At 57.0% G+C, this 23538-nt stretch overlaps 1 protein-coding gene across 10 annotated transcripts in view; it reads left to right on the top strand.

Annotated features, from left to right (window-relative positions):
• The window catches only part of Rtel1 (regulator of telomere elongation helicase 1), a 32431-nt gene that overhangs the window by 7060 nt on the left and 1833 nt on the right, over window positions 1–23538 (top strand). For 2 of the 10 annotated variants that reach the window (XM_047534920.1, XM_047534959.1), the window contains 27 exons: window positions 153–228; window positions 898–982; window positions 3104–3169; window positions 4149–4302; window positions 11144–11182; window positions 11257–11335; window positions 12214–12311; window positions 13344–13399; window positions 15225–15335; window positions 15423–15504; window positions 17096–17228; window positions 17335–17448; window positions 17552–17592; window positions 17719–17804; window positions 17932–18009; window positions 18275–18352; window positions 18611–18757; window positions 18838–18953; window positions 19138–19261; window positions 19371–19521; window positions 19612–19772; window positions 20496–20588; window positions 21487–21685; window positions 21895–22035; window positions 22609–22725; window positions 22973–23197; window positions 23305–23442. In XM_047534920.1, coding sequence (XP_047390876.1) covers window positions 153–228; window positions 898–982; window positions 3104–3169; window positions 4149–4302; window positions 11144–11182; window positions 11257–11335; window positions 12214–12311; window positions 13344–13399; window positions 15225–15335; window positions 15423–15504; window positions 17096–17228; window positions 17335–17448; window positions 17552–17592; window positions 17719–17804; window positions 17932–18009; window positions 18275–18352; window positions 18611–18757; window positions 18838–18953; window positions 19138–19261; window positions 19371–19521; window positions 19612–19772; window positions 20496–20588; window positions 21487–21685; window positions 21895–22035; window positions 22609–22725; window positions 22973–23197; window positions 23305–23442 — 2988 coding nt within the window. Of the gene's footprint in view, window positions 1–152; window positions 229–897; window positions 983–3103; window positions 3170–4148; window positions 4303–11143; window positions 11183–11256; window positions 11336–12213; window positions 12312–13343; window positions 13400–15224; window positions 15336–15422; window positions 15505–17095; window positions 17229–17334; window positions 17449–17551; window positions 17593–17718; window positions 17805–17931; window positions 18010–18274; window positions 18353–18610; window positions 18758–18837; window positions 18954–19137; window positions 19262–19370; window positions 19522–19611; window positions 19773–20495; window positions 20589–21486; window positions 21686–21894; window positions 22036–22576; window positions 22726–22972; window positions 23198–23304; window positions 23443–23538 lie in introns of those variants that run through there. The other 8 variants (XM_047534929.1, XM_047534925.1, XM_047534948.1 and 5 more) reach the window with 8 other exon arrangements.

The following is a 23538-nucleotide window of genomic DNA, read 5'->3' as shown; positions in this document are numbered from 1 at the left end:
CCAGGTAGATCCTTCCCTGAGGACCTGACCCATCTGGTGGGGATTCTTCTGCCACGTCCATGGGTGGTGGCTGCCCACACTGCCTTCTGCACGAACCTTTCTGTTCTGGATGTCCCTTCTGGGTACTTGCTTATCCTTCCTGTCATCTACAGAGAAAAGCCTGGAGCAGGAGCTGGCCATCCCCATCCTGGACATTGAGGACCTGGTCAAAAGTGGGAGTAAGCACAAGTAAGAGCCCTCCAGCCAGGCCACAGCTGCTGTTTGCTTCATGGTGGGCTCATGGACAGGTTACTTTCCTTCTCTTTTCATGAAATTAATACCTGTTCAGTGTGAAAAAATTTAAGCAGTTCTGAGAAATATAAAGTGAAACGCCTTTTCCTTCTGGCTCTAAGCCCTCCCCCAGGGGACCTTGGACAGGAGCATGTGGTATGTATGCACTGCTCTCCAGTTGGTTCCTTCTCACTACTCCACTGTGGAGGGGCTGTCTACATGGGTGCTTGAAGCTCAGCCCTGTTCCTTCTGAGGACAGCAAAACCATCTTCCTCTTCAGAGCTTTGTGGTTTGAGAAGTGGTAGGGAAGACTTGCAGGGCTGGGTGCCGTACTATGGCAGTGCTTGCCTTGTATGCCTGGGGCCCTGGGTTCCACCTGGCAACACAGACAGACAAAACAGGAGTGCACCAAGGGGACACGCTGCCTCAGCACTGCCCGTGGTCTGTGTCCTCATGGCCTGTGTCCAGGGACACAGGTGTGGAACTTCCCAGTGGCTGGCACCCTCACATGGTTGAGAACGCACATGGGCTCCCACTGTCTAAGGCTGCCAGAGGGTGCCCAGTCCTGTCAGCTGCAGCCTGCATGGCCCTGTGTGGCTCTCACTGGCTCTTCCTCCTTACTCCCAGAGTGTGCCCGTACTACCTTTCTCGGAACCTGAAGCAGCAAGCAGACATCATCTTCATGCCATACAATTACCTGTTGGATGCCAAGGTGAGGCCTCAGCCTGGTGATCCCTGGTGTGGGCAGGGTGTTCCCAGGCCCTGGAGGGGCCAGCCAAGTCTTTTGCTGGTTTCGGCCCTCAGGACAGCAGTGTGGGCAAGACACCCCTGCTGCAGATCAGGGGCCAGGACCGGGCCAGGACCTGGCCAGGCGCAGGGACCTCCTGCCTCGCTCGTGTGCTTTTAGTAACTGGCAGCAGCACTTTCTGACTTAACGTGATGGGAACAGCATTGTGGGTGTCTTGTGCACCAAACCCCTTTGCCAGTTTGTTCATTCCCATGGTGGATGTTCTTTGAGAACCCAGAACCTTGCTGGTGCTGTCCTAGTCATGGCAGTGAATAAAACTGTCACTCATATGGAGTGGAGATTAGTCAGAGGGAGCCAGCAGGAAAGTTAGCAGGAGCCAGTGCTATTGAAGGGCTAAAGTGTGGAAGCAGGCCCCAGTGCCTGTGCACAGGTGTGTGAGCGGGCAGAGGGCACTCATGCCATGAGGCCATTACAGAGCCCCACGGGAGATGGTCATGCCTATGCAGAGCAGTGGTTAGATTTGGGGCTTGGAAAGCTAATAAACTCTCTCTAATTATGGGTCATTCTCATGACTTGAAGCTTTTAAACCTGGGTGCCTGGGAGTCACCTAGAGAGCTGTTGAAAATATGGGGTGTGAGCCCCATCTGAAATAATCACAGCTGATAAGCTTCTCAGTAGTAGAGTGCTTGCCTAGTGTTCTCACGGCCCTCAATTCAATTCTCAGCACTGCAGAAATACCCAAGACTAACTGATATTTTCTTGGAAATGTGAGTGATCTGGAGGAGCAAGATGGTTTCGAAGAGCAGAGTTTGAGTTCACTGTGAAGGCTGTGCAAATGTGCGTATAGACACAAACCAGTGCAGGAATTTATAAGGAAAGGAAAGTTATTGTTTTGTTCTTTTGAAAAGTGGTGGAAAAACTGGATATCCATTTGGAAAGCCAACACTCAACTTCACACTGTGCAGATGTACTTGTAAAAGCTGTTCTAGAAGGAATGGGGTGGTTTTTGGAACTTTGGGGTAGGTTGAGGTTTCTGAGCTCAAATATAAGGCACTAGCCATAAAGAAAAGATGGAAATGTTGGCCTTCGCAAGTTCACACTTAGACTCCTTGGAAGAGCTAGGGCCATTAGGAGTGACAGGCCTGGGCCCATGAGTGAACAGTTGGCTTGGATCAGCATTTGGGAGACGCTCAGCACCCTGAGCAGCAGGCCGGTGCAGCCTGAAACTCCTGAAGTGGCCCTGCACTGCACTGAAATGGCCAGGGCGTGGCCTGTGACAGCACTTACCTCGCACCTGCCAGACCTTGGGCTTGACTTCCAGCTCCACAAATAAACCCCAAACTGCGGTGTTGGATGAGGTGTGGAGCAACTATGAGCCTCGTACGTGGCTGAGGGCATAGACGTGCAGCAGCTCGGAGTGCCTTGTGCCTGGTGGCCATTGCTGTGTCCAGACTTAAACAGACTTACACAGGTCACCAGAGCTCATGCACAGTGAGCCTGAGGCCCACGTCTCAGATGTGCTGTCTGGGAGGCAGGCTCAGCAGAGGCCCTGCCACTGAGGTGGCATTCCAGAGGTTACACAAGCACACGTCTGTCAAAACCCAGTAGTATGCTTAAAACTGACGTTCGATTGTGTGAAATCAAATCAGATGGATTAAGCTCAGGCCGCTTCCCTGTGGTCCTGGGGGTGGGGCCTGGGTGCTGGATGCTAACCTACTCCCTAGGTGCAGCTCCTTCCTCTGCCTGCATGCCAGGGCTTTGTGGCATCCTTGGCTTTCCTGCTGGCCATGGCATGCACCTTTGTGTGCATGTTTCCCTGTGATAGATTCCTAGTGAGTGTCCAGCTGCTGGTCAGCCTTGGGCAAGGTGCCAGGTTGCCATCTAGAAGGAAACTTGAGCACTTGCCACTCCTGCCAGTCCGGTGTGTGACCCTTCCTGTCCCACCGGCACTGTGTGTGCTCTATGCTTGTGACCTTTGGTGGCCGCTGTGAGCCTTGGCACCCTCTTTCCCTGCATCTGCAGGCCTGCCCTCTGAGGGTGCTGCCCTGCTGGGCTCCAGCCCCTTCTCTCTTCCCCTCTTCGTAGAGTCGCAGGGCACATGGCGTTGACCTGAAGGGGGCCGTGGTGATTTTTGATGAAGCACACAATGTGGTAAGTCCCCTCTGCCTCTGTGCTGAGCACCCGCTGTCCTTTCTGGCTTCCTGAGCATCCCTGGGGGGAATCTGGACAGACCTGGGAACAGACCCAGGTGCTTCTGCCACACTGCCTCCTGTGATCAGATACCTCAGTGGGGTCTCGGACACAGCCTTAGGCCCTTGTCCTTCTACCTAATGGTGGACAGCCAGGCCCATCCTCTCCTGCACTCTGCTCTCTTCTTCCTGCAGTGCCTGCCCTTCAGGCTGCTTGGCCTGACCCTCGAGAGGCCACCCTGGGGAGAGCTGCTCATCTCTGGTGGCTGTAGCTGCTGGAACAGCTCCTAAAGACCCTCTGGCTCCCTTTGTCCCTTGTCCCCAGCACACTTCCATCCTCCCTTCACAGCTTCTGCTCAGGGCTGTGTGTTACAGGGATGGCCTTGAAGGCTGGCCATGTGAGACTGCTGGGTTCCAGGCACTTGCTGTAGGAGGTAGTGGCTGTTATGCCAGGTTTTTCTTTAAACTTTAGAAGCCCCATAATTCAGATTTTATTTTATTTTTTGGTACTGGAGATTGAACCTAGGAGTGATTTATCACTGAGGTAAGTCCCTGGCCCTTTTTCAAAATTTTTTTAAATTTTGAAATGGTTTCACTAATTGCTTAGAGCATTGCTAAGTTGCTGAGACTGGCCTTGAACTTGTGATCCTGTAAACCCCAGTTGCTGGAATTACAGGTGTGTACTACCATGCCTGGCTCAGAAATCTAGGTTTGAATGGGAAATTTCCCAGTTATAAAATGTTGGCAGCTCAAGTGAAATAGTTGTCTTAAACATTCGTCTTGGGTCAGTCAGTTAATTTCAGTCACCTTGCCTTAGGGGCCAGGGGCCAGGGCTCCAGGGACTCAGCTGTGAGCTTCTGGTCCTTTCTGTGCCCCTTTCTTGCTTCTTGGAGCCCCTCTCCCACCCTGCTCTTTTGATGGGGCTATGTTTGGGCTCCCAGGAGAAGATGTGTGAGGAGTCATCCTCCTTTGACCTGACCCCCCATGACATGGCTTCGGGTTTGGATGCCATTGACCAAGTCCTGGAGGAGCAGACCAGGATGGTGCAGCAGGGTGAGCTCGGCCTGGAGTTCAGTGCAGACCCCACTGGCACAGGTGAGTGCATGACCCAGAGCCAGAATGCTAAGCAAGGAGGCTGAGCCTGGTCCTTCTGGAGACCAGAGGTGCCGAGGCTGCAGCCCTGCACAACACGGTGTCCAGCTGGCACTTCAGGGCACTGACTTGCTAGGAGGCTTCTTGGGCAAAAGTGACATCATCTGAGGGTTCTGGCATTTTCCGAAGCACTGGTGTCCTTTCCCAGCTGGTCCTGACTCACTGTGAAGGCATTTTCAGTGTCCTGTGCACGGTGCTGTCCCTGCTTCCCTCCTGGTGTCCCATGGTGTGCTCTGAGGACACTTGGGAGGTGTTCGTGCACGCGTGCGGGCCGTTTGCCTGTTTGCATGTGTTCTCCCAAGTGACTCTTTCTAGTAGGACATTTGCATCGCAGAGAGCACTTGGTAGGGGGTGCCTGGTGTTCCGCTGTGCCATTTTCCTGGACGTGGAAGAGGAGCGTGCACAGCTGTAGTCCCTTGCTTTCCTTTTAGGTCTCATGTGTCAAGTCTGTCTGTGGGGAGGCGGAGGCCGCGGCTTTGCCCTGCCCACTGGACACCTGCCTCTGCCCTTTTCACTGGGCTGACATGACTTTGATGCATCACTAATGTGTGTTGGTAGGGAGGATTTGTTCACTGCAGAAGTGCTCAAGCTTTTAGCTTAAGGACCCTTTACACCTTAAAAATGACTGGACTTCATTTTTGTGAGTGATATCTGTCGACAGGTACTGTATTGGAAACGAGAACTGAACTTGGAAATTTAAAGTATTTTTGTATGCCTTTAAGTAACAAAGCATTGCACGCTAGCTTTGTGTCCTAGACTGTTCAGAGTGCCAGGCAGCAGCAGCCTCAGACGCAGGTGTCTGAGGGAGAGTCTGTCCCTGCCTCTCAGTGTGGCAGCTGCTGGTGGCCTGGGCTGTGGCTGCATCACTTCCGTCTCTGCCTCCATCTTGACATGGCTTCTCTCCATGTGTCTGTGTCTCATTTCCATTTCTTAGAAGGACCCTGGGCACTGGATCTAGAGCTGTGCTAACCCACAGGCCTCATCTCTGTTTGCTTCTATTTGCAGAGACCCTGGAGGCCACCGCATCCCTTGGCTGTGACCACAGCACTCCTCCTTCCGCTCCCGTCCTCATTCCATCTTCTCTGACTCTGCCTCCTCCTCCTGCTCACGTAGGGCCCATGTGGATGGGCAGGGGACTCTGCGTCCCGAGACCCCGAGCTCATCATGTCCGCAGGGTTCTTTTGCCACCTGAGTGACAGTGCCATGGCTCTAGGGCTGGGGACGTGGCATCTCTGAGGCCAGCATTTTGGCTCCCTCAGCTCTGGAAGCTCGTCTGTTCCTGAGAGAAGAGGGGAAGGGTGCTAGTGCATGGCCACCACTAGCGGGCGTGTGGTGGACGCAGGGCTGGCCTGCGGGATCCCTGAGGAAGGGGCTGGCCTGGAGCCCGAGGCCAGGCCTGGGGAGACCGGCTTGGTGGGAGTGGCCGGTGTCCCAGGGCTGCCGAGCTGGCCCTGGTCCTGCTGCGGATTCTCTGGCATGGGCTTCCTTCTGGTGGGCAGGTGCTGTCCCTGGCCCACGACTGAATCCTCTAGGCCAGGGCTGCACGGGACCTCCGAAGACAGTCCCTGCTCCTTAAGTGACGGGAACTTTTATTTTAAACATATATACACTTTTTTTTCAGAACTAGGGTGGAACCTCGGGCCTCGTGTGTGCCAGGTGTGGCTCCACCACTGAGCCACACCAGCCTGCTCAGCACACTGGTCAGGACGCGGTGACCTGGAGGGGGGCATCTGGGGCTTGTCATTTTAGTTGTGTTTTAAGTGTCATGTCCTCTCGTAGGGTTTCTTCACTTCAAGAGCCAGGGATTCTGCCGTGAACCATCCGTCCCAGTTCCTAGATTTGCACTGGCGTTGTCCAGCATGTTTGCTCTTGGCGTGCACAGTTGTCCCTCTGGCGTGTGCCAAGGCTCAGAGGTCGCCTACGGCCTCAGCACGGACCCTCCGGAGAGTGTTTTGTCTTACTCAGAAATGCCTGTTAAGGCTTGATTCTAAGCTGGGCACAGTAATAGATCAACAGCAGTGATCAGTGCATGAGAGAATTCCCGCAGTGCACTGTAATGCAGCTTGCGTGAACGTGTCCCCCTCCTTGACAGAGACTGCCGGTCTCAGGAACCTCAGCGTGACCTTGTTCCTGCTCCTTGCTGGGGACGTCCACCTTTTCGGTCAGAGGGAGCATTCTGTGACTTCTCTGTGGCATGTCCAAGGTGCCAGCTTGCTGTTCTTGCAGCACCCTGGGCCTCTGTACACAGTGATGCCACGCGGTCAGTCCAACAGCCAAGAGGCTGCCAGGTGATCACCAAGTGACCAGGGTCAGGCCCCGCGGGAGGTGTGTGAGCCGGGCGAAGGGACGTTCATGCCCAGCCTGGGTGGAGTAGGGTGACACAAAGGTCACCACTGCTCAGAACGGCATGATGTTTAACTCAGGAGTACGTGTTTTCTGGAATTTTCCATTTCATATTTTTGGACTGTGGGTAACTGGAGCTGCAGAATGTGCAGCTACAGACAAGGGGCTGCAGAGGTTCCACATGTTTTGTTGTTGGGTAGTGTTCTGGTTCTGGTTCTTGTTTTTTGCAGTGCTGGGGATGGAACCTAGGCAGGCCTCACACAGGCCAGGTGAGCCTTCTGCAGCCCTTTCTATTTCATTCTGTGGCAGGACCTGGCTAGTGGCCAGGCTGGCCTGGAGCTCACGCCCTCCTGCTCAGCCTCCCAGGCAGCTGGGGTGACCAGTGCAGCCTGACCTTGTGCTTCAGGGCCTCAGTCTGCTGTTCTCCTCGGGACCCCTGCTCTCTGTCTCCTCCCTCTGAGCTCAGTGCTCCTCACAGACCCCTGCACCTGCTTTTGCCTTCCTTTTCCTTCCTTTCTCTTGGGGCACCATTGTGGCGTGTATCTGCCTTTGTGTTCCTTCTAATTTGATCTTCATTTCTAAAGTAATTTGTTTTCCCTTCAACTCTGAGTCCTGTCACTTTTTCCCTGAGTTTAAAGCCATCTGACTCTAACAGGGTGCGTTGGTGTGTGCCTGCCCTGCCGGCACTGGGAGGCTGACACTCCAGCCTGGACAGCATGCGAGAGAGGAAAGGGACCATCTGGCTGTGTCCAGGTCTTGGGCTTTGTTCCTGAGGTCTTTTAGCTGTTTTTCAGTATTTGCTTTTTATTTTTCATGACTGCTTACTTTTGAGGCAGGCTCTCTCCTGTGTTGCTCGGGCTGCCCTGCGTTTCCCAGCAGCCCTTGAGGCAGGCTCTCTCCTGTGTTGCTCGGGCTGCCTTGCATTTCCCAGCAGCCCTTGAGGCAGGCTCTCTCCTGTGTTGCTCGGACTGCCCTGTGTTTCCCAGCAGCCCTCGCAGTCCCACAGGACAGACCCAGCCCTCTGCTCAGCTCTCGAGCCCTTCCTCAAGGATGGCGTCTCAGGTCTGTCTTCTTGGCCTTGATGCTCTGAAGGGCCAGGTGCCCTGTCCACCAGCCTGCTCCTTGTCTCCAACATCTCCTTGAGACTGTTATTGCTTTTTGTTTTTTTTTTTTAACTTTTCTTTTCTCATTCTTTTAAATACTTTTTTAGTTGTCGACTGATCTTTATTTTATTTATTTATATGCGGTGCTGAGAATCAAACCCAGTGCTTCACACATGCTAGGCAAGTGCTCTACCACTGAGCCACACCCCAGCCCTATTACTGCTTTTTAAGAAGTACTTAGGGTTGGGATTGTGGCTCAGTGGTAGAGTGCTTGCCTAGTGTGTGTGAAGCACTGGAATTGATCCTCAGCACCACATATAAATAAATAAATAAATAAAATAAAGGCATTCTCTCCATCCAGAACTACAAAAAATTAAAAAAAAAAAAAAAAGAAGTACTTAAAACATTAACTTTATTCCAGAAGTCACAATTATTGTACAATAAGACATATGTGAGATGGGCTTTGTTAGTTTCTGGTCCAACCTTCCTTCCTTTCTTCCTTCCTTCTCTCAAATAAGACGTCGTATTAGTCCGTGTTCTCCAGAGCAACAGATCCCACAGGAAATACAGATACAGATGAGTAAGAGATCTGCTGTAAAAATTGGCTCTTGCCATTAGGAGCCATGGTCTGTGTCTACAGGTTGCCGTTGTGGGGCTAGGGAAGGTCCCACCCTGCCCAGTGACTGATGGTGTGGCAGTGACTAAATCCCTGGCCAAGGTGGCCTCACAGCCACGTCATGCTCTCCCCTTGCACACTGCTGTGTGAAAGGAGGACGCTGCTAAGCCTGGCCCACGCCCAGGGCAGAAGCTGTTCACCTGCGTGTCATCCTGGGCCTGTGTCAGGCAGTGGTTTCTTAGAAACAACCCAGATGACACACCCAAAAAAAAAAGAAAGAAAGAAAATAGATACACTGGACATCACCAGAATTAGAGACTTCTTGCTTGAGAAGGTACAGTCCAGAGGGTAAAAAGACCAGGGATGGGTGTCACTGGGTGGAGTGGAGTGCCTGCCTGGCGTGGCACACACACGAGCCCTGGACTTGATCCCCAGCTCCACAAAAAAGAAAATGAAAACAGCCGTAGGGTGGGAGAAATGGTAAGTCATGACAGTGTCCCATGGGATTGATGTCTGAGATATGTGAGAATTCTTAAAGACCTCTTAAGAGCTCAATAAGAAGGCAGACCAGTTAAAGGCCAAAGATATAAATAAATAAATATTTCTTCAAAGAAGATATGCAGATGACCAAGGAGCATTTGAAAAGATGCTCAACGTGCTCACTCATCAGGGAGATGCAAATCAGAATCAGGTGTGGTGCAGGCCTGTCTACCCAGCCACTGGGAGGCCGAGGCAGGAGGATGCACATTCCAGGCCACACTCAGCAACCTAGTGAGGCCCTATCTCAAAAATAAAATTTATTACAGGGTTGGGAGTGTTGCTCAGTGGTAAATCCCTTCTAGTTTTCATCCCCAATACCCCCTCCCCAAAGAAAAGGGGATAAAGGGACAGTGAGTGACAGGTTGATGAGGCTGTGGAGAAATTGAGCTTTGAGACGTGGCTCTTGGGGCCCTACAATGGTGCAGCCGCTGTGGGAAAGTGGCAGTTATGTGTCAGCTGGGCTGCTAGCGGTGCTGCAGATGGGCGATGCTTCTCATCGTGCTGGACGATGTCCTGCCTTCCTTGCCAGTGCTGGCCCCATCCTGAGGACCTCACCCGGAGCTCACACAGCTGCTACTGCCTCCTTGCAGCAGCCTCCAGGTGGTGCCAGGGTGGAGTTGGGGCGCCAGCTGTGGAGCGTCAGGGAGGCACAGTTACCTTGGCTGTTGGCTGTGAGCACTCTTGCTTTTTTTTTCTTTTTTTTTTGGTACCAGGGATTGACCCAGGGTGCTCTACCGCTGAGCTGTTTTTTTTATTTTGAGACAAGGTCTTGCTAAGTTGCCCAGGCTGGCCCAGAACTTGGATCCTCTGAGTCCTTCCATCACTTCACATTGATGTGTGTCTTTAGCCTTCCTTTTTAAGATCTGATGAGGTTCACATTTCTTCTACACGTTCATCTAGAGCCTCACGTCCAGTTGTCTACTTACACACCTCTGTGGCCAGGGAAGTGCACAGGCAGCAGGATGAGTTTTGCTTATAGCCATCAAGCAGTTGAGAAGAGAATTGTTCACCAGGCATGGTGACTCATGCCTGTTGTCCTGCTACTGAGGAGGCTGAGGCAGGAGATTGACTGACCCAGGAGCTGGAGGCCACCCAGGTGACTGTGAGACCCTGTCTCAAAAACAAAAGCAGAATTTCTCATTGAATTCACCAGCGGTTTACTCTTTCTGATGCTCTTTCTTCCTTTCTAATGGTCCGCGATTTCTTCTGATGTTGTTTCCTTTCTGTCTGAAGGACTTGTGTGTGTGTGTGTGTGTGTGTGTGTGTGTGTGCGTGTGCGCGTGCTAGGGATCAAACCCAGGGCCTTGTGCTTGCAAGGCAAGCACTCTACCGACTGCGCTATCTCCCAGCCCCTTCCTGAAGGACTGTCTTTTAACAATTCTTTCGTATTGTTTCTTCTTTTAATTGGCAAGTACAAATTGTAGTTGTTTGTGGTGTGGCTAATAGTTCTTCAGAGAACAGCATTCTGTTCCTCTGAGAATGTCTGAAGTCATTTTTGCTGAGTTTGGGATTCGAGGCCATGACTGTCTCACTGGTGGTGAGGAAGTGGCCGTGCTGTCTTCTGGCCTCCGTTACTGGGTGGAGTTCTTCTCTAGGTCGTGCACCCTGAGTTCATGGATTTCTGTGCCTTTACTTTTCTCCTCCTGTGCTCTCTGGGATGCAGATCTTCTCAGATGCTAGGCAAGCATGCTACCACTGAGTTATACCCCCAGACTTTTTGTTTTATTTTGAGACAGTTTTGCTAAGTGGTGCAGGCTGGCCTTAAACTTGGAATATTCCTGCCTCAGCCTCTAGAGTCTCTGGGATCACTGTCCTGTGCCATGACACCCAGCTGGCCATTGTTGCTTAAAGTGTTTGTTCTGTCCTGCCCTCTTCTTCACCCCCTCTTGAGGCCCCAGCACTAATGCCGTCCCTTGTGCTAGAGGTCCAGCTGGGTGCAGCACAAACTGCCGATGGTCACGGCTGGTAGTTGCTTCCAGGTTCTTGGAGACACAGCTGGGAAGGGTGTTCGCCTGCATGGTGTGCTCACATACGTATTTCTAAGGGCCACCATGTGTGCTCCTGCTATTGCGAGGTGGAGTGTGGACCCAGCTCTGGCTGGGTCCCCCCTCTGCAGGGCAGCTGGTGGTGCTGGTGGAACTGGGAAGAAGCAGAGTTGTGCATGTGCTGTTCTTTCACCCAGGGCTACACATGGAGCTGCAGGACATCGCCAAGCTCAAGAGTAAGTGCCGCCCTCCTTAACCCCACGGCTGGGTGGGCCCACCCCTGACACCCCCACACCCCCTTTACCCACAGTGATCCTGCTTCGCCTGGAGGGCGCCATCGATGCTATCCAGCTGCCTGGAGATGACAGTGGCATTACCAAGCCTGGGAGGTGAGGGACAGGGCAAACCCTGTGACTCCAGGCAGGGCCTGGAGCTGGAGGGGACACTGGGCTCTGAACTCGATAGTCTGCAGGGTGCTGAAAGCCCGTGCCTGGGCCACATCCTCCCGTTGAGTCTGTCTCGATTTTTGAGGCCCTGGTGGGCTGCCCCCTTTCAGCAGTTGAGGGGAGCACTTGGAGGCTCGGCGCACACTGCCGCAGTGGCTCCTGAGCCCTCCCTCTGCCTGGCCCGCCCCTGCTGGCAGCGCAGGTGCCTGTGAGAGTGAGGCCGTCCCCTCAGGACCAGCAGAGCAGTCGGTCTTTTCAGGAGGCCAGGAGGCCCCCAGTCTGGATCCTCCAACCAGGGCATTCCTGAAGGCTGATGAGGGACGGCCACAAGGCCCTGTGGTTGTCCTCTCCTGAAGCACAGCGGTGGCCATGCTGGGTCAGGCCTGGGTTTATTGAGGGAACCCTGGGCTGCTGCCTCCTGCCTGAGCTGGTCTGTTCCTCTGAGCCTCGTGGGGACTCCCAGTGGCTGGCAGGTGAAGCCCAGCTCCTCAGCAGGACATCCAGGACTCCAGCCTGGCCCGTTAGCCTGCCTTGCCTTGCCCCGCAAAGGTCCACTTGCTGTAGCTTCTGCTGTCCTTCCCCTGTCATTTTCCAGAGAGCTTGAGGGCACCCTGGCAGCCCTGTGGGTGGGTCCCTTGCCCAGGTGCCTGCCCTCTCTTGGGTACCTGGGTCTTGGTCCAGGGCCTGCTCTCCTTTCCCTACCCGTGGCTCCTGAGGGCAGAGACCTCTTACCCCAGGTTTGCTCCTGTCTGAAGGACACTTAGAAAGCTGCTGGCCTGTGGGCCCTGCCAGACTCAAGTCTTCTTTCTCCTCTCCGGCAGTTACATCTTTGAGCTGTTTGCTGAAGCCCAGATAACATTTCAGACCAAGGGCTGCATCCTGGACTCGCTGGACCAGATCATCCAGCACCTGGCAGGACGTGAGTCTCTGTGCAGCGTCAGCCACTGTGGTGGTGCCGACAGAAGAGGGACTGTTGCTGTCCCCCTTCCCTGTGAGCAGGAGTCTGGCCGTGGAGCTTCCCCTTCTGACTGGGACCTGGAGGTCTCAGTGCCATTTGACCATTTTGCTGTTTATGGACTTGCTTACTTTTTTGTACTGGGATCTAACCCAGGCTGCTCTACCACTGAGCTACACCCCCAGTCGATAGCTTTCATTTTGAGACAGGGTCTGACTGAGTTGCCCAGGAACTTGCATCCTCCTGCCTCAGCCTCCCAAGCTGGGATTTCAGACTGTGCCCCATGCCTGGCCGTTGGTACTGGCCGGCAGATGTGCTCCAGCTCTGCTGTTGGTGGCTTCTTACTGTGGTGTGTGCCAGCAAGGCCCCTCCTTTTTGTTGTTGTTGTTGTTGGTACAGGGATTGAACCCAGGGTTGCTCTACCACTAAACCACATCCCCAGCCCTTGTTATTTTTCATACTGAGGCAGGGTCTTGCTAAGTTGCTGAGGCTGGCTTTGAACTTGTAGTCCTCCTGCCTCAGCCTCCTCAGCCACTGGGATAACAGGTGTGAGCCTCTGTACTCACCACATAGTCCCCTTTTAAAGAGGAACTCACGATCTGGGGACCTTGCTTGCTTCTCCCACCACACCACCCCAAGTTCCATTTCTGCTAGTTTATGAGGTTCAGGGGGCTTCCCAAGTTTCCATGGCCACACTCCTGAGCAGGGTCTTGGGGAAGTTTGAAATGCAGGACCTGCTGAGCCTCTGGGCACTGAGGAAGGGTGACTTCTACAAGTACTTGGCTACAGAGCCTTCCTTGAGTTCCATAGACCCCTTTGGAGACTTCACCCCCCTTGTCTTCTTCCTGACACTCTGGAAAGAGCAGGCCAGCTGCCCTCTTACCATATCCTGTGCCTGAACCTGCTGGGGAATCTGATCACCCCATTGGGCAGGAGGCAGGGCTTGGTAGTGTGGTCCCATGGGATCCACAGCCTTCCCTGCCCACTGCCCCACAGGTGCGGGAGTGCTGGCCAACACCGTGGGATTGCAGAAGCTGGCAGACATCATCCAGGTAGGAGCCGGCTTCAGACTACGTGGGTCCCCTTTCCGAATGGAAGTCATCAGGGCTTTGGGGTCTGGACAAAGGTCCCCACACCACATATAAGCTCATTTCCTCTCAGCCTGAACACACCATGAGCTTCTAGGGAAGTGATGGAGGACAAGTCTAGCTGTGCTTGACTGTTGAATGGCCAGACGCATCCAAGGTGGTGCTGGGTCCCCTGGAGAGTGAGGGCTGGCAGGACCCCTACCCACAGACAGACCAGTGACTCTAGATGGGTCCAGCCCAGGAGAAATCTGGAGACCTCCACTTCCTGAATAACTTCTCAGGACAGGGCCACACAGGCACTGTGTTCTGTGAGCCCCCATGAGGGTGGGTGGGGGACAGCATGACAGTGGAATCCGGATTGGGGACAGCACAGAGTACTGGAGAAGCAGCCTGTCAGTGACTCCCCTGTGTCCTGGAGCCTTGATGGAGAAGGACGATGGGAACCCTGACAGAAGGGCTGTGGCTTAGAGGGGTGTGGGGAGCAGGTGCAGGTGCGGAAATGCCTTTGAGGCCACCGCTGGAGGTGGGCACAGGGCAGGCCTGGTGGGCAGCAGGCTGGAGGCAGTGTCCTGGGGTTCTCCCACAGGCAGAGGGGACTCTCACTAAGGGCAGGACTGAGCACAGCCAGGAGACTGGGCCTGGAGACAGTGGTGACGAGGAAGGCAGCAGTGACAGTGGCCCCTATGGGAGCAGTCCCTGCTGGGCCCCATGAGGGCCTGGGGGCAGGGGGCTGAGCAGGTGGAGGCCCAGCTGCCCTCCCACGCGTGGGCTTGTCAGCTGGACCTCTGGGCAGCCACACTCTGGCGACTGCAGGATGCAGAACTGGTGCCTCAGGATGAAGGCTCTTTGGCCACTGGTGCTCATGCCAGGCTGCTGTCACGGGCAGGTCCCGGAGACACCTTGCCCACACTGCAGGGCATGCTGGTGCAGGCGGCGGCCTGGCTCGGGCAGCCTGGGCCTGGGCCTCTAATGTGCCTGGGAACCTCTCCATCTCCAGGTCCCAGCAGCCCCTGGGGGGTTCTCCTCTCACTTCCTTCCCCAGGGTTTCTCACCAGTGGGTGGCAGCCCCAGCTCGGGGCACAAGCACTCCCCTGGGGGAGCTGCCAGCTCTTCCTGCAGCTCTGAAGCTGCATCCCTTGCTGACCTGGCTGGCATGCTGGACAGAGCCCTGCTGGCCGGCCGCTTGCTGTCCCTTTTCTCTGAACCGTCCTGGGCGCATCAGCTCCACAGGACTTTGAGTGTCGATCCCTTGATCTGCACACGGCACTTGTCTTCTGCCTGCTTTCCGTGGATGGAGCCAGTGAACAGGAGTCTTAGCCCCTGCTGGGTTCCCCCCCACCCCAAGCAGGTCAGGAGCCCACTCCTGCCCACAGCTGCCCCTTGCTGGCCATAATGAGCTCCTCCTCCCTTGCCTCTTGGCGCTGCAGCTCTCCGCCAGGTGGACTTCAAGTTGCTCACTGCTGTCCTTCGGGCGTCCTGCTGTAGTCTTGACTGAAACGCGTTGGGTTTCTAGATTGATCTGGGTAAAGGGTAGAGGGTGACCAAGGCAGCAGAGGAAAGGCCCTGGGGGGCCACTGCATTCTCCGCACATGGTCAGCCTGGTGGGGAGCTGGGGTGTGAGGTGCTGCCTCTTGTCCTGGGGATGCTGTTGGGCAGGTGAGCTGGGGAGGCCCTGAGTGCCTGCCCGTCATCCTGGTGGCAGGGTGACCAGTGAGCCAGGCTCAGGTGTTCCTGCACGCTGGGCTGAGGACCTGCTTCCCAGCACCACAGAGGCTTCCTTCCAGCCCAGGCCCCTGGCCCTGTGCTGGACTTCCTTGCTTTTCAGGTTGTGTTCAGTGTGGACTCTGCAGAGGGCAACCCTGGTTCCGTGCCGTGGCCTGGGGTCTCACAGGCCTACAAGGTGGGAACTGCTTCCAGGAGGTGGGCAGGGTGGTAGTCCCTGAGCTGTGAGGAGGGGTCAGGATGCTGTACATGCTTGCCCCTCCAGGTGCACATTCACCCTGACACAGGACATGGGAGGGCAGCTCAGCGGTCAGTCAGCTGGAGTGCCAGCACATCCAGAAAGCAAGGTACCAGCTGTGGGATGGGGCCGCTCCCCTTCTGCCTCAGCCATACTGGCACTGCCTGCCTCAGTCAGGCACAACTGTGGCCACTTCACTTGCCCACGGAAAACTAGAGGGACCTTGTTGGAGGCCAAAGGCACATGACCTGCCCAGTTACCCGGTGGGCAGTGACAAAGCCAGGGCCCAGTGAAGCCTCCCGCTTGCCCGGGACACATGCGTCTGGCGCAGCGTGCCCCTGGCTTAGTGTACAGATGGCCCCACCTCTGGGAGATGGTCAGTTCTGGTGGCCAGCAGAAAGTGGCTTCATGCCTGGGCCCCTGGGAGCTGCTAACTCAGCTGGCGTTGGGCCCACATTCCAGGTGTGCCCCTCTGCAAGCTGCAACCCTCCCTGGCCTCTGGGCCTCTGTCCTTCCCTGTGTGGGGCTGTTCTTTCTCCAGTTGTCATTTCACTTGGGGGTCACAGCCTCAGCAGAAGCAGCCCAGTGGTGTTCAGGTGTGGGTGCTGTGGTTTGACTGCCTGGGGGGACGTAGGACTGCGGCGGGGCTGGAGAACAGCCCAGAGCTGTGGTGTGGCCGGGAGCCCTGACCCTGACAGCCTCGGGGTGTGGCCTCCCACCCTGGATCGGGAATGGTGTTTATGAAGTGGGGGTTCCCTGGAACGAGGGGCTGAGTCAGGCATGCTCCTTCCACTTACGTCATGTGGCTTCTTAGAAGCAGACTCCTCGACCTGTGCTTGCTTGATGGCACACACCTGTAATCCCAGTGGCCTGGGAGGCTGAGGCAGGAGGATTGTAAGTTCAAGGCCAGCCTCAGCAACTTAGTGAGGCCCTGACTCAAAGTAAAAAATAAGAATAAAAAGGGCTGGGTTGTGGCTCCGTGGTTGGGTGCCCCTGGGTTCAATCCCTGGTACCAGTAAAAAAAAAAAAAAGTAGCCTTGAGGGTGGGTGTCAGTAGGAAATCAGCCCCTTGTGGTGGGTAGTGATCCTTGTGAGGCAGCCCTGATGGACCCCAGGAGGGGCAGCTCATGTGGGACCGCATCCTGAGCTTGGGCAAGGGTCCTGCCTCGGGCTGTGTGCCCTCACCCTGCTGGCTTGATTCTTGCCTTCGGCCTCATTTAGAGTTGGTCAGCCGGTGCTGCTCTGGTTTCCGGAGCTTCTGTAGACTGCTGGGAGTGAGCAGGGGCATTGCGCTGTGGGGTCCTGTGGGTCAGGTGCTCTGGGACATGCTGGCTGCTTCTGGGGGTGGTGGCCTTGTCTGTCTTGGTGTGACCAGAGTCTGGAGCTTGCTCCCCTGGCTTCTGCAGAGGTGCTTGGACTGTTGGGAGACTGGACCCCGCTTCCTTCCCTGGGATGTTGGTGGAGGGGCTCTGAGCCCTGTGCCCCACTTCATGGCTTCAGAGAAGAGTGGGTGTGGGGTCAGGAGCCTTCTTGAGGGGTCTCCTGGTGTCTGCCTGTGCCCACCTCCTGCCCCTTGTCTTCCAAGGGGAGTTTGGGTTCCTGAGAACCCTTCGTTCTGAGTCCGCACGGTGCACCCTGTGATGGCAGGAGGGTGAGGAGCCAGCCCCCAGCCCTGCCCTCATGCCCTGTTTCCCCACCAGGGAAGGTGCTGAGCTACTGGTGCTTCAGTCCTGGCCACAGCATGAGGGAGCTGATCCGCCAGGGTGTCCACACCCTCATTCTCACCAGTGGCACACTGGCCCCGCTGTCCTCCTTCACGCTGGAGATGCAGATGTACGGGTCACCCCTGCCAGAGCCACAGTGCTGGGGACAGCTGGGTGTGGGGGTGCTGGCCTGACCGAGGGGCCACCCATTGACTGCTCCCTCTGCCCGTGCTCAGTCCCTTCCCAGTCCGCCTGGAGAACCCACATGTCATCGACAAGCACCAGCTCTGGGTGGGGGTTATTCCCAAGGGTCCCGATGGAGCCCAGCTGAGCTCTGCATTTGATAAACGGTAAGGGGTCCTGGTGTGGGCCTCAGGGATGTGTGGTGCAGGGTGCGGCTGCACCCTGGGCGCACGTCCCTGGCTCGTGACAGCAGCCTCCCTGGCTCCGCAGGTTTTCTGAGGAGTGCCTGTCATCCCTGGGTAAGGCTCTGGGTAAGTGCCACTCCACCTGAGCCTACCCCCTTTGGAAAACCCTTGCATTCAGCCCCCCATGGTGTCAGTCCCCTCTCCCAAGAGCCTGCCGGGCCTCTGCCTTGACCATGGCCACCATGCTTCCAGGAAACATTGCCCGCGTGGTACCCCATGGGCTCCTGGTCTTCTTCCCATCCTACCCTGTCATGGAGAAAAGCCTGGAGTTCTGGCAGGTGCTTGCCCTCTGAGTCCTCAGGGGAGGGGTCAGGGCACAGGGAAGCCTGGCTGCAGCCTAACCACTGCCCAGGTCTGGCCAGTGCAGTGACCAGCCTGTGCATACCTGGTCTCTTCCTCCTACAGGCCCGAGACTTGGCCAGGAAGATGGAGGGACTCAAGCCAGTGTTTGTGGAGCCCAGAAGAAAAGGCAGCTTCTCGGAGGTCTGTGCTCCCCGGGGTCTGCCGCCTCCCTGGGTGTATTGCCCGCGAGCTGCGGACGCTGCACTGGTGTCTCAGGCCCTGGGCTCCCTGTGTTTTCTGGGAGACACTAGCAGCCTCTGGGTGCTGGGCATGGGTCAGTGGGAACCGGTAGAGACGGTGCTTGCAGGACCTGCTGGCTCCCCCACCTCGGAAGATGGGATCCCAGTCTCCCTTGTGGCAGAGGAGCCCAGGGTTAGGGCTCAGGCTGACCGGCCTCTCCTACCAGGTCATTGATGCTTACTACAAGCAGGTCGCCTCCCCAGGGTCCAGCGGGGCCACCTTCCTTGCAGTGTGCCGGGGCAAGGTGAGGCTCGGTGACTGTCCCCCCGGCCCTGGGCCCTCTGGGCTCTGGGACGTGGTCACCTGCACAGGCAGGGCACAGGAGGCTCTGAGCCGGGGTAGCTGGGGCAAGGAGGGAGCGCCCTCTCATGCCGCCCATGCCTGAGACACGGGCCTGAGGGCTGGGGTGCAGAGAGACCCTTGGGAAGAGCCCTGAGCCCAGGTGGGGCCTTCGAGGAGGGGGAGCTCCACTCCCCAGGCAGCTTCTGGGCCTGTGTCCTAGGCCAGCGAGGGGCTGGATTTCTCAGACAGCAACGGCCGAGGTGTGGTTGTCACGGGCCTCCCATACCCCCCGCGCATGGACCCCCGGGTTGTCCTCAAGATGCAGTTCCTGGATGAGATGAGGAGCCAGAGTGGGGCTGGAGGCCAGGTGAGACACCACAGGGCCAGAGCGGGGTGGGGCAGGGGACAGGTGACTGGCCCTCTGACTGGCTGCACCTGCCCCTGCAGTTCCTCTCTGGGCAGGAGTGGTACCGGCAGCAGGCATCCAGGGCTGTGAACCAGGCCATTGGACGGGTCATCAGGCACCGCCAGGACTACGGGGCTGTCTTCCTGTGTGACCATAGGTACGTCAGGACTCCCCGGCCACCCCACCCGAGGCCCTCTGTGGGCCGTCTGTCCTGTGGGCTGCAGGCCCCCTGGAGTCCTGCACTGGAGGACTCTTGCTGGCAAACAAAGTTCTGGGGACCTAAGCCCTGTGAAGTGGGTCAAAGGACAGAGGACCCAAGCTGACGGCCACTGACCCTCCAGGTTCGCCTATGCCGACGCCAGAGCCCAGCTGCCCTCCTGGGTGCGCCCCTACCTCAAGGTGTACAACAGCTTTGGCCACGTCATTCGGGATGTGGCGCAGTTCTTCCGTGTCGCTCAGAAAACTGTGAGCTCCCACATGCTCAGCTGACCGTGCCTTGTGCCCTCCCCGGGGAGGGGTTGGGGTTCCTCTGAAGAGCCACAGCAACGGGTCCCACCTGTCCTGTGGTCTGCAGATGCCTGCACCTGCCCCACTGGCTGCAGCCCCAAGTGTGGGTCGGGAAGAAGCTGCTGTCTCCATGGCCAAGTTGCCCAGCACCCTCCTCTCTACTAGGAAAGCCACAAGTCTGGATGTGCATGTGCCCAGCCTGAGGCCCAGGCCAACAGGTTCATGGGGCTGGGTTTGGGGCCACCCTGGGCAGAGGTGCAGCCTGCCTGGCCCCTGTGAGCCTGGCTGCCACTCCCACACTCCTGCAGGATCGCCATCCCCGGGGAGCCCTGAGAAGAGCTGGTGTGTGGAGTACGAGCAGGAGCCTGTCCCTGCCCAGCAGAGGCCCTCAGGCCTGCTGGCTGCCCTGGAGCACAGTGAGCAGAGGGCTGAGGCACTTCCAGATGTGGTCCACCCCAGGGAGGAAGAGGTGCGGCATGGGGCCGGGTGCCTGGTGTTGAGGCCTGCCCTGTTGGGTGTGCAGGCTGAGAACTGGGGAGTCCCTGGCAGTAGATGCTGGGGCTTCTGAAACCTGCCCAGGTCCTGCCCGTTGGACCTTGGCATCTTTCCATATACCCCTGTAAATCCCCTTCCTGTGGGTCGATGGGGGGTTTTAGCACCCCTAGCTGTGCTGTGTGCCCTCAACCCCAGGCCATGAGGTCTCTGGAGAGACACACCCTGGTTCTCAGATGGTGCCCCCACCATGCTATGCTTCCCTGGCAGGTCAGCCTGGCACCAGTCCACTCGGTCTGGTGGCTCCTGATGCCTACTGCACCTAAAGCTGGCTTTCTCCGGGCCTGGTCTGGAGTGGGACCTTGAGTTCTTCCCCTCTGGAGGCCTTTACCCCAAAGCCCATACTTCATGGGCCTGACTTGGTTTCCCTCCCTGCTTCCTGCCTCTTGCTAGCTGCATTCCCGCCCCCTTCCATGCCTGCTGTGTAGGCCTCTGGACTGAGCCCTGGATGCTGACAGCTTGCAGGTGTCACAAACTCGTCCTTTCTGTGGCTGCTCTAATGAGGACCAGGGTCATGAGTCACAGTACTGCCACCAGGGTTTGAGCATAACACCCTCCCCTGTAGGGCCCCTGTCAGAAGACTGTCAGCTCCTGGGGATCCTTGAGTTTGGGGTTGGGATCATAACTGTGTCCCCATCAGGCACTCGGTTACACTGCCGTAGCCCTCCAGCGAAAGAAGAGGCTGGCTGACCTGCAGAGAGGAGGAAGGAGGAAGATCCGGCTGGTCAGCCCGGTAGGTGAGCTGTCCTGCAGCCACACTGGCTGTTCAGGGACATGTCTGGGAATCTGACTCTTGTGCCCGTGGTCCCCAACTGAGCAGGGTATGAGCCAGTCCACCCCAGCAGGTGTACTTCTGGGCAGCAGAGATGACAGTTGGGACTGCAGTTTGCACTTCCTTCTGTGGGTGTCTTGAGAGCCCCTCTTCCAGCCAGGATCTGACCTGGCCCTTGGGGCCTGCAACTGGCCATGATTCCACTTCCCCTCCATCTGTGGTGGCAAGTTCAGCATGTCCTTGCCTTCCCTGAGCACAGACACTGACCTGCCTCCTGTGAGCAGGTGCAGTGCGCTCCCAGTCTCAGATGAGAGCCACTGAGTCATGACCTGAGGCAGGAGGCCCCTTGCCTGCTGAGAGCCCCCAGTGTCCCTCAGCTTCTGGGAAGAGCCAAGCAGTGCCCCAGGAGGGCTGGTGTGGCAGGAAGTAGACTGGCTGTGAAGTGCTAGGTGGGTTGGTGGGACTGTCTGGCCCAGCCCTGCCTTGGTTTCCACAGAACCTTGTGGGTCTGAGGTGTGCAGAAGTGAGGCCCAGCTGGGCATGGTGGCCATGTGTGTGATCCTAGCAACTGGGCAGACTGAGGCAGGAGGATCCTAAGTGTCCAGCCAGCCTGGGCAACTTAGTGAGACCCTGTCTCAAAATAAATATATCAGTAGAAAATGTTTGAGGGAAGAGCAAGTGGGCACAGCCTGCTGAGAAGCAGCCGTCTTTGCAAGCTGCCCTCAGAGCTCAGCTCCAGCTCTACGTGCCCTGGACCTTAGGTGCAGGGAGCCACAGTGGACCCTGCAGGCCTCTCCTGGCAGTACCACAAGAGCAGAAGGGATGGGGCTGGCCCTGACAGGGCTCTGCATGTGCCCAGCAGGAGCCAGCAGCTGCTGTGCAGGCGGGCAGAGCCAAGTTGTTCATGGTGGCTGTGAAGCAGGCCCTGAGTCAAGCCAGCTTCGACACCTTCACCCAGGCCCTGCAGGACTACAAGGGCTCTGATGACTTCGAAACCCTGGCAGCCTGCCTCGGGAGACTCTTTGCTGAGGACCCCAGAAAGCACACCCTGCTCCAAGGTGCTCTAGCCTGCAGAGGCCTCCTGCCATGGGCACAGCACCACGGCTGTTGGGGGTGGGGAGCACCTACCAGGAGGACCACTAGGGTCCAAGTTTGTCCCTGCTCTCGGGACAAGGGGCCTGGTAGGCTGCCCACAGAGCCCCCAAACCCTCATCTCAGTGGCCACAGTACATGGAACCCACAGGCCCAGGCACCTCTTTCCTAACAGGGTTTTACCAGTTTGTGCGGCCCCACCACAAACAGCAGTTTGAAGACATCTGCTTCCAGCTGACAGGTCGAAGCTGCAACCGTCAGCCAGAGCACAGCCTCTCCCACGGGCAGCATGCTCAGCCAGCCCAGGACCACAGCGGTGAGCTACCTGGCAGATCCTCAGCCTCTGACCCCAGGGACTGGTGGTCCCTGGGACTCTGCGGTGGTCAGAGTAGACATCTGGGCTGGTTTGGCCCAGGCTCCCTATTCCTATGTGGGAGATGGAGTTACCATAGGGCGGATCCCTTATGTGGGCAAGCCCTGTCCCCATGCATAGTGCTGGGCCTGGGCCTCCAGGAGAGACCTGCACTTGGGGATCAGGTGCACATGCCAGGTCCTAGATGCTAAGTACCTCTCTACCTTCTTTCCTGCCTCTGAGCTGAAGTGAGCTGAGCCCTAGAAGAGCAGTCCACCCTATGGTTTTCCAGAGCAGACTCACCCACAGGGGCCTGAGCTGGTTGGGGATGGAGGTCCTGGTGCCTGCACCGGTGGTCTGTGCAGGGGGGCCTCAGCCCTACCCCCTTCCCCAGCAGAAGGCAGCTGTGTGGGCTGCACTCAGCTCCCCCAGGTGCCTGCAGCATGTGCAAGGCTGTGTCACCGCTCTGAACTGAGGCGGGAGGAGACACCTGGTCTCTGCCCAGGTCTGTAGGAACTCAGGAGCATGTTTCTTCAGGAAAGAGGGAGTCTAATCCCAAGTTGACCCTGTCTGAGGGCATGTCCATGCAGCTGGATTCTGGAGAGCACCTGAACCAGGGTGGGCCCCACCTGTCCACCAGGCTGCCCCCTGCAGGTACGTGGCTCCTGTAGACTCCAGGTAGGGTGTGCAGTTCTCAAAGAGGCTTATGTTTTAGGTTGGCCTGAGTGGCTTTGGCCAACCAGTCTCCAGCACAGTTGGGGACACTGAGGGGGCATGGGGTGTCTCCCATCTGTGCACCCAGGTCTCCTGACCAGCACTAGGGCTCTGTAGGAGTTCCCGGTAGGAAGGGGAGGAGAGGAGGGAACACTCTGAACCTCTGAGCCATTCCACCCTTGACCAGGAGCCCTGGGCAGCTGTCCACAAGTAGAGTCCAGAGAGGAACAGTGGGGCCAGCCTGCTGTGAGTGCCTACCTGGCAGATGCCCGCAAGGCCTTGGGGTATGCCAGCTACAGCCAGCTCCTGGCAGCACTGAAGGCATATAAACGCAACGACGACCTCAACCAGGTTCTGGCTGTGCTAGCGGCACTGACCACCTCAAAGCCCGAGGACTTCCCCCTGCTGCAGAGCAAGTGGCCCCTGGATGGGGTGGGCAGGGTGGGAGGATTGTGGAGAGGACTATGGGTCTGGGCTGGCCATGCAGGGCAGGGACAGCCTAAGCAGTGCTCCCCACAGGGTTCAGCATGTTCGTGCGTCCCCACCACAAGCAGCAGTTCACACAGACCTGTGCAGAGCTGATGGGCCTGCCCACCACAGTGGCACTGCCGAGTCCTCAGGAGCACCCCCAGCTCACCCCTAGAGCTTCCCAACCAGGTGGGTGCCTGCCTGGGTGCTTCTGCCTGTACTGTCATTCTTGAGTCCCTGCAGCCCCAGGTGGGAAGGCAGGAGGGCAGCACCGAGCACACTCTG

The sequence above is a fragment of the Sciurus carolinensis genome, chromosome 2 (assembly GCF_902686445.1).
Source record: "Sciurus carolinensis chromosome 2, mSciCar1.2, whole genome shotgun sequence".
Classification (NCBI taxonomy): Eukaryota; Metazoa; Chordata; class Mammalia; order Rodentia; family Sciuridae; genus Sciurus; species Sciurus carolinensis.
Note: the sequence above shows the minus strand (reverse complement) of the source record. Positions and strands in the feature narration are given on the sequence as shown.